The sequence below is a fragment of the Zootoca vivipara genome, chromosome 11 (genome assembly GCF_963506605.1).
Source record: "Zootoca vivipara chromosome 11, rZooViv1.1, whole genome shotgun sequence".
NCBI classification, from domain to species: Eukaryota; Metazoa; Chordata; class Lepidosauria; order Squamata; family Lacertidae; genus Zootoca; species Zootoca vivipara.
This window is the reverse complement of record NC_083286.1, coordinates 9259634-9269518: the sequence shown is the minus strand read 5'-3', so window position 1 is coordinate 9269518 and position 9885 is coordinate 9259634. Positions and strand designations below refer to the sequence as shown.

The window sequence follows — 9885 nt, the reverse complement described above, 5'->3', positions numbered from 1 at the left end:
CCAAGGATTCTTCTCTTCTCATGAGGTGGCCAAAGTATTGGAGCCTCAGCTTCAGGATCTGTCCTTCCAGGGAGCACTCAGGGCTGATTTCCTTCAGAATGGATAGGTTTGATCTTCTTGCAGTCCATGGGACTCTCAAGAGTCTCCTCCAGCACCATAATTCAAAAGCATCAATTCTTCGGCGATCAGCCTTCCTTATGGTCCAGCTCTCACTTCCATACATCACTACTGGGAAAACCATAGCTTTAACTATATGGACCTTTGTCGGCAAGGTGATGTCTCTGCTTTTTAAGATGCTGTCTAGGTTTGTCATTGCTTTTCTCCCAAGAAGCAGGCGTCTTTTAATTTCGTGACTGCTGTCACCATCTGCAGTGATCAAGGAGCCCAAGAAAGTAAAATCTCTCACTGCCTCCATTTCTTCCCCTTCTATTTGCCAGGAGGTGATGGGACCAGTGGCCATGATCTTGGTTTTTTTGATGTTGAGCTTCAGACCATATTTTGCGCTCTCCTCTTTCACCCTCATTAAAAGGTTCTTTAATTCCTCCTCGCTTTCTGCCATCAAGGTTGTGTCATCTGCATATCTGAGGTTGTTGATATTTCTTCCGGCAATCTTAATTCCGGCTTGGGATTCATCTAGTCCAGCCTTTCGCATGATGAATTCTGCATATAAGTTAAATAAGCAGGGAGACAATATACAACCTTGTCGTACTCCTTTCCCAATTTTGAACCAATCAGTTGTTCCATATCCAGTTCTAACTGTAGCTTCTTGTCCCACATAGAGATTTCTCAGGAGACAGATGAGGTGATCAGGCACTCCCATTTCTTTAAGAACTTGCCATAGTTTGCTGTGGTCGACACAGTCAAAGGCTTTTGCATAGTCAATGAAGCAGAGGTAGATGTTTTTCTGGAACTCTCTAGCTTTCTCCATAATCCAGCGCATGTTTGCTATTTGGTCTCTGGTTCCTCTGCCCTTTCGAAATCCAGCTTGCACTTCTGGGAGTTCTCGGTCCACATACTGCCTAAGCCTGCCTTGTAGAATTTTAAGCATAACCTTGCTAGCGTGTGAAATGAGCGCAATTGTGCGGTAGTTGGAGCATTCTTTGGCACTGCCCTTCTTTGGAATTGGGATGTAGACTGATCTTCTCCAATCCTCTGGCCATTGCTGAGTTTTCCAAACTTGCTGGCATATTGGGTGTAGCACCTTAACAGCATCATCTTTTAAAATTTTAAATAGTTCAGCTGGAATATCATCACTTCCACTGGCCTTGTTATTAGCAGTGCTTTCTAAGGCCCATTTGACTTCACTCTCCAAGATGTCTGGCTCAAGGTCAGCAACCACACTACCTGAGGTGTACGAGACCTCCATATCTTTCTGGTATAATGCAGAATGTAGGCACCCTATATATAGAAATGAGCAAACCAGTGATATTTTAGGGAGCAGGCTAGCAGACGGGGCCCATGACTTACATCAGAGGAGCTTACACAACACAAAACACTGTTGCTGTATGTAGGTTTTATTGTTTTTTATCTTATATTTTGGAAATGTACATCCAGGTGTTTTTTCCTTTAATTTTTTTGGGAGCCCCCAAGAGAGTGGGGCCCTAAGCTATAGCTTGTTTAGCTTATACATAAATCCGGCACTGCCTGCATAACGATTCCATTCATTTTGTGGAGTTTCATTGACAAGCTGATTCATGACTGGGTGTGTTTCAGAAACAGCTCACTGTCTAGAGCAGGCATCCCCAAACTTCCAGATGTAGTCCAGATGTTTTGGACTACAATTCCCATCATCCCTGATCACTGCTCCTCTTAGCTAGGGATCATGGGAGCTGTAGGCCAAAACATCTGGAGGGCCGCAGTTTGGGGATGCCTGGTCTAGAGTCTTCTTAATCGCTCTCCTTTTGATGACAGGCAGTGCTGCATAGTGGTTAGGATGTCAGGCTGGGGTGTGGGAGTCCCAGGGTTCAAATCCCTACTCAGCCATGAAGCTCCCTGAGGAACTTTGAGCCAGTTGTTTGTTTTTCAGCCTAACCACTTCACGTGGCTGTTGCGAGGGGGAAATGGAAGGGAGGAAAAGCAGAATCTAATGTAAAAGTGAAGTAAATAAGTCAATTTTTAAAATGCAGGCAAAAGCAAAAAGCTAAGTAACAACTTACAAGTGACCCTTCCTCTTGCCAAGCAACTTAAAATTTGTTATCCTATATGTGGCCATCTTTCTCCATCTCTATGGTGGCAAGATGCAAAGGACGAAATACGACCTCTGTACCTTTAGCACTTGTGTAGAAGAGGGATAAGTTATAGCTTGCCAAAATCCTGCCTTCAATACAACTATTAAAAGTTTTGGAGTCCCCCTTTCCAGTTTTGTGTCCAGTCACCATCTTTTGACCTGTCCCCTAAAAATAATATTTGAGCAAACAGAAAGAAAAACACAGAGTTGGGCAATGCCTTCAACAGAACCAACCTAAAAGGCACAGAAATGTGGTGTGCTTCAAAGTTCTCCAGAACTCTACATCTGGTGAGATGCTACACAAGTTAAGGGGTGGTTGCAGGACAAGAAGGAGGAGGAGGAGGAGGGGGAGGGGGAAGCTGGATGTTATAGCCATAAAGTCTTCTTATAGATAGTGTGCAATCCATATACTAGACTCAATCTAATTCCCAGGTGATGAGATATCATGTTCATGCACGCACTAGGTGAAGACCAATGCTAAAGAAGATTCCCAGTGAAGAATCAACTTTACCGCCTGCTGTGCTTGTGAGTGACTGCTTCCCCTCCAGCAAGAAGTGTTTATGTATCTTCGGGGAGGGGTAGGAACCAGTCAGCTCAGGGAGATTAAAACTGATGGCTTGTACCTCTGCAAAGCATTTACCAGCAGAGGAGCTACAAGGATCCATGTGTTTCTTCTGTGATGCTCTAGGCTAGAGATATACAGTATACATATGCCATTTTTTAACTGTTGCTATAGTTACTCCTTCTATGTTTGGAGTAAAGACAACTACACAGAACAGCCTAAAGAGCTCTCCCTTGGAAACTGCATTGCAACTAAAGGTGCTTTTAAAAAACGGCAGGAAAATGTATTGGAAACAAAACACCAGGTAAGTCTGCCTTTATATCCTATAACTGCCTCGATTTCAAGGAGGCACCTTTTTAGTCTTTGCATGCACAGAGGCAAATTCTAAGCAAATTTTAGACATGCGAAAGCTTGCTGTTTTGGCTCCAGCGAGAGTCAATGGTAATGGAAAGCTCATACCTATGACAAACTTAGTTAGTCTCTAAGGTGCTACTGGAATGACAATAAAGATATCTTATCTTAATGAAATGAAATGAAGGATTTTTTAATTTTGTTTTCATTGACAGAGCTGTTTTGATTATGATTGGGGGGGGGTGTAGAAGCCTTTACTAATTAGACAACAAATGTATTTAGGAAGCAGCTGCCCTGGTGATATTATGAAAGAGAATGCAGCTGTTAAACTAGGATTCTATGGATGTGCAGGATAGCATCCTTCATTTGGCAACAGTGGTGACTGATCCATTCAGCTGCTTTACTCTAGTTTTTAAGAGTAAGATTCTCAGCTTGAAGTCTCATTTAATTTAGCTTTGACCGGCAGTACTGTACAAAAGCATGTCTACTCAGAAGTAAGTCCCACTGAGTTCAATGGGGCTTACTCCCAGGTAAGCAGCAATAGGATTGCAGCCTCACTCCTTAGTGGGTTGATAGTGCAACTAAGCCATTATTAGAGCAGAGCCATTCCAGTGTTTTTAGTGGGTCTACTCTTGAGTATGACTCATGCCGAGTGTCACCCAGTGTGTTTAGCATTGCATTCTACCTTGAGATTAAGGTGGCATTCCTATATACTAATTTATCACCATGAGACATTTTTATGGGATATTGTTTGAGTTTATTATGGCATGAACCACTTTGGTGTTTCTTGTTTGTAAATGAAAAACTCAGCATGAAAATCTTTTTGCTAAATAAAGTACCTGGGAGTCATGTCCGATTGAATTAAGTGGGATTTACCTCTGAGTAGACATGCCTTGGCATGTACCTTTCTCTCAAGCCCTTTTCCAAATAAACTATTTCTTCTGATTTTGCATTTCTAGGTTTATTTTAGCAGTCACTCTGGCCTTGCAAAGCATTCACTTTGGAAAAGGTGAGAAGCTCCCTCTTCTTCTGTCTATTTTTTTTTGGGGGGGGGTCCTCGTCAAATGTGTGCACTTTTAAAAAAAAACCACACAAACCTATATCATCTTATTTTTTTATCACCTTGTCTTCTATAAGGGTCCAGACAGGAGCAAATACACGATGCTGGAGAAATTACTGATGCCACATTCCCAAAGGATAACATCAAAGACCAACTCACCACATTAAATATCTTCAATGAGATGAACCAGAGTTATGAGAGCAGGAAAAAGCTCAATAAGCCAATAGTGCCTTTCATTGGTCTTACTGAAAGTAGGTAACAATGTCATTTGCCATCTTTATATGCTGCCAAAATAATCATTATATACTGCAGAGTTGGCCTCTGGCCCTCAAGATGTCATTGGATTCCAACTGGTCCCAGCCATCTGTATTTGCAGAAATAGCAGAGACAAAAAGTCTGGTACTGTATAGAGTTTTGAAATATATAGCCTTGGGCAAAGGAGGCCCGAGCTCAAATCCCTGCTCTGCCACAAAACTTCCTGAGAATGCAATCCCAGATATTTTTACCTGGAAGTAAAACCCATTGGGGCGTCTTTCTACCTAAGTGTTTTCAGGATTGCAGCCCAGGTAACCTTGAGCCAGTCACCAACTTTGACCTATCCTAGCTCACAGGGTTGTTGTGAGACTAAACCAGGCATCCCCAAACTTCAGCCCTCCAGATGTTTTGGACTACAATTCCCATCTTCCCCGACCACTGGTCCTGTTAGCTAGGGATCATGGGAGTTGTAGGCCAAAACATCTGGAGGGCCGCAGTTTGGGGATGCCTGGACTAAACTGAGGGACACCTAAAGCTCCTTACAGGAAGGGTGGGATAAAAATGTAATAAATGCACATGTGTCCATTGGGAATCTGCTGTCAATTAACCCCAACCCTTGTGCCATTTCTAATTTAATACTCAATTCTGTGGAGATATTTTATGGTGGTTCAAGCATTTTCTATGCTGTTGTATATCTGAACAGGATCTAAGTTCTAATGATGATGATAATAATAATGATAATGATAAATTTATTATTTATACCCTGCCCATCTGGCTGGGTTTCCCCAGCCACTCTGGGTGGCTCCCAACAAAATATTAAAAATACAATAAAACATCAAACATTAAAAACTTCCCTAAACAGGACTGCCATCAGATGTCTTTTAAAGTAGGATAGTTGCTTATTTCCTTGACATCTGATGGGAGGGAAACAAGGCCATGTGCTTGTTAGTTTTATTTCAGTTCATTGTGTTCAGCTAAACTATAACCCATCAGAAATCTGCAAATCCAGGACCGATATTTGTTTCACAAACATTTTTAGAGGGTCATAAGAGAAATCTGACTTTCATTCTTTTTGGTAAATGTCTGTGGTGCTACTTTTAAAGAAAACCCATTTATTTAAGTGATTAGTGAGGTTTGCTTCTGGGAAAGTGGACTTCTATATATGAAGTTCACAAGCTTCTTCAGCAGAGACATGCCAGGGGGTTGCTGCCTGGCCACTGAGTAATCCCTAGTAGTGTGCTTTTAATCCTTATCTAAACAAACTGGACTTAACTGAGCAAACACTCTTAACAGGCAGCTAATTTTATTGTCCCCTCAAGGCCAATAAAAATCAGACCTTTGGCAGCCAGGGAGACTCTGTGGGGCAAGTGAGAAAGTAGGTTCAAAGCGGGTCTGTTTCTTAGTAAACCGTGGAATTATTCACTTCCAGGTAAAACGCTGAACCGGGATTGCTGTCAAAATGGAGGAACTTGCATCCTGGGCAGCTTCTGTGCATGCCCCCAACACTTCACTGGCAGATACTGTGAATATGATCAAAGAAAGAGGTAAGGAAACTGACTGGGAGACAGGAGTTCCTGGAGAGATGTGGCTTGCTTATAATTAAGGTCAATTGGTGGGGGAAAGACCTACCGTAGTGAATCCAATGAAAGGCTTTTGATGCAGCAGATAGATCTCCTAATAGACCAGGGGAGGCAATTTTTGCCTACCTATATTATAATTAGGGACCCAGGTGGCGCTGTGGGTTAAACCACAGAGTCTAGGGCTTGCTGATCAGAAGGTCGGAGGTTCGAATCCCTGCAACGGGGTGAGTTCCCGTTGCTCGGTCCCAGCTCCTGCCAACCTAGCAGTTCGAAAGCACGTCAAAATGCAAGTAGATAAATAGGGACCGCTCCGGCGGGAAGGTAAACGGCGTTTCCGTGCGCTGCTCTGGTTCGCCGGAAGCAGCTTTGTCATGCTGGCCACATGACCCAGAAGCTGTCTGCGGACAAACGCTGGCTCCCTCAGCCTATAGAGCGAGATGAGCGCCGCAACCCCAGAGTCGGACACGACTGGACCTGATGGTCAGGGGCGCCTTTACCTTATATTATAATTGCTTATAATTTTATGTTACATTTTCTGTGGACTGCTGGCCTGGGTTTTAGTCTTTCCTATGCTGCTGTTTTGACGACGACAACAATGATAAAATATCTATATTAATGTTACCTTCTGATCTGTCCTTGACAGCAACTGTGGCGTGTTCAAACATGGACAATGGATACGAAAGAGTTGCCATCTTTGCCGGTGTGCTTTTGGCAAACTGCACTGTCTATCGCCGCAAAACTGTGGTAAGATAATAATAATAATAATAATTTATTATTTATACCCTGCCCATCTGGCCGGGTTCCCCCAGCCACTCTGGGCGGCTTCCAACAAAATATTAAAATACAGAAATCCATCAAACATTAAAAGCTTCCCTAAACAGGGCTGCCTTGAGATGCCTTCTAAAGGTCTGGTAATTGTTGTTCTCTTTGACCTCTGGTGGGAGGGCATTCCACAGGGTGGGTGCCACTACCGAGAAGGCTCTCTGCCTGGTTCCCTGTAACTTGGCTTCTCGTAGCGAGGGAACCGCCAGAAGGCCCTCGGCGCTGGACCTCAGTGTCCAGGCAGAACCATGGGGATGGAGACGCTCCTTCAGGTATACTGGACCGAAACGTACATGAAACTTCAGTCAAGTGTTTTGCTATATATTGATGGTCCTTCATCATTCTGACTTGTCACCAGTGAGCTTTCATTTTATTTACCTTTCCAGAAGGATCCTGGTTACTGAGAGCTTAGCAACAAAGGTTATTTCAATGTACAGTAGCTTCCTTCCTCCATGCTATTTGAAACACTTCAAAATAAAAAGTCACATCACACCATAACACTGGGGAACCTTCCACCATTCCTAGTTTTAAGGTGTCCTATCCCTCTAGGTGAATATTTGATGGAAGCAGAAAATAAGGCTCAAAAGGTTTCTTGCCAACAAAATATAGGCACGTAGAACAATTTAAGGAAATACATGGGTCTGTTGGAGTAGTGCAAATTAAATTTTATCATAATGATCCTTTCTGGCCGCATAAATCTATGAAAGCCAGTCAGTTATGTATATCTGTTATTTAAATGTCTTATCTTAACAAAGTTCATTAAGCAATTGGGCTATATCAGGAACTAACTCCACACTTGCTTGACTGCTAGTTATATGTAAATGTATATGCTAAAAGAGTGATCCTTAATACTCTCAAACACATCCCCCACTAAATAATGATTCTCTCAGTTCAATTAAGTGCATTGTAAGGAGCAGGAGTTCAACAGAAGATGTTAGCTTGGGGAAGAACTTCCCCAGTTGAATTTCTGTCTGTCATGCTGCTGTTAAAAGTACAGAAGCACTGTCTCCAGCATTAACTAGCTTGGGAACTTTAGTCCAGCACCTCCATTCTTAATGCCTTTATTTTGAAAGGCTGCCCCACTAGTCAGAGTGTTCAGTATTTTTTCCTCCCTATAAATGGTTTAGGAAAGAGTATGGCTTTAAACTTAGAAGTTCCAGTGTAATATGCGATCCTTGTAGGTTTGGGGGTATTAATCTGTTTATCTCCTTTACTTGTGAGGAAAGGGTTAAAAATAAAAGCCATTCCATTAACTTCCTTGTGGTTTGTATTTACATTTGATTATGCTGTGATTAATGCCTGCAAGAGCTGATAAGTTGGCTCACAAAGGATTCTGCATGGCCCGCATTTGCACCTCTCAGCTGAGAATAGGATCTGTGATTGCCTTCCAACAGATGTTAGCTTTAGCTTAAGTACTTGCAAAGAAGCAGAGGAAATTGCACAATCTGTTGAAATTCTTTGCAGAGAGATCCCCCTGTTAACAAACTATTTCTATTTTGTTTCTCAGCTGTAAGCGAGGAAGAGGAATGGATCCATTTACTTTCAAATGGCCAAAGATTAAAGAAAACAGTGGGCTGCTTCTTCCTAAGCTGTTTCTTTGCACTCTGCGGACTACTCTACCTGTTGTGAAAACTCTTTAAGACTAGTATGCATAACCATGATTTGGCTTATGACGATGCTTGCCCTTCAAAAGAAGGAAGGCTAAAGGTTAAAACAAAGGACAGTTGGCTGCTTTTCCTCCATAATTTACCTGTTTAACAGGATTTCTTTTTTAATATTTTAAAGCATATAGAGTGCATATGCTATATATAAAATTTGTAGTGTCTGTTGTTGTTTTAAACTCCCAGTTCTACTTTCACAGTGAACTCAGTAAACCTCACTTCTGCAATGTCCACAGAAAATTGCTCAAGAAGTAAAGAGGGGCTGATACGTAATATTTTTGTTTCCAGGGATCGGCAACCTGCAGCTCTCCAGATGCTGTTGGAGCCCAACAATATCTGAGAGGCCGTAGGTTCCCATCCTGAAGTCTGTCAGATTGCTAAATCTGAAAAGGATATGCTACTTTGACTCTGAAGGATCAAGATTGGTGGTTGGGCTAGGCCCTAATATTGATCCTGTTCTGAGCATCTCAGAAGAACCAGTGAGATGCTGGAATAGCTAGCCATAAAGTTATTCCTTGTGAAGTGCAAGCCCTACAGTGGCTAACAACTGCTTCAAAGATTAGCCCCAGTATTAAACTAGTGTTTGTAAATGAAAAAGCACTATAATGCATTAATGCCGATTTTTGTTCTGTTTAAATCTGATTTAAGCAGTTATTCTGAAGTGTTGACTCTTCCAGTGGAAGAAAAATGTATTTTCTATGGTTTAGGTGCTGGAAACTGTAAATGTTGTGTGTATATTGAAGTACTTTCTTTTCCTTGAAAGAATGAAATAAAACTCATGGAACATTAATGAACCAATCTATTTTCAGTACTCATCGCGTTTGCATGTGTTCAATCATATGTCAGTTCTGTCCCATTTCCCCATCAAATGAAATTTCTAACTCTGCATGAAAACTTGCATTCTAATTGCATTTTGAGACCTCGTTTTGAGCCGCGAATTGCGTCGGAACCTTTGGGAAGTGCAAAAGCCAGCAGGTAGCTGAATATTTTAATCTACCGGCTAGTGAGGTCAGTTCCTATCAGCATTCCACAGACTCCTGAAGCATCCTGAGTTAGGGCAAATTTGCATCGCTGCTTTTGAAGGCTTCCTTCAATCCATTCCAAACTGCCATTCCTTTTCCACACAGATCACGCAAGCACACAGTTTTGTCGTGTTTTAATGTTGCCCATTTTACTTTTGGTGGCAGAGGGCTTAATTAATGGCCTCTACTAGGGCCAGGGCCTTTTCAGTTTTGGCCCCAACTTGGTGGAACGCTCTTTCACAGGAGACCAGGGCCCTGAGGGATTTGTCATCTTTCCGCAGGGCCTGCAAGACAGAGCTGTTCCGCCTGGCCTTTGGGTTGGACTTAGTCTGACCCCTGCGTTTT

At 42.4% G+C, this 9885-nt stretch overlaps 1 protein-coding gene across 1 annotated transcript; it reads left to right on the top strand.

The window, feature by feature from the left end:
* The first annotated feature begins 4284 nt into the window (after nucleotides 1-4284).
* CRIPTO (cripto, EGF-CFC family member) lies at nucleotides 4285-8589 on the top strand. Its single transcript, XM_035100199.2, has 4 exons — nucleotides 4285-4451; nucleotides 5885-5999; nucleotides 6679-6779; nucleotides 8365-8589. The coding sequence occupies exons 1-4, from the start codon at nucleotides 4382-4384 to the stop codon at nucleotides 8484-8486; spliced, it is 408 nt and encodes a 135-aa protein (XP_034956090.2). The 5' UTR covers nucleotides 4285-4381; the 3' UTR covers nucleotides 8487-8589.
* Nucleotides 8590-9885: the final 1296 nt, after the last annotated feature.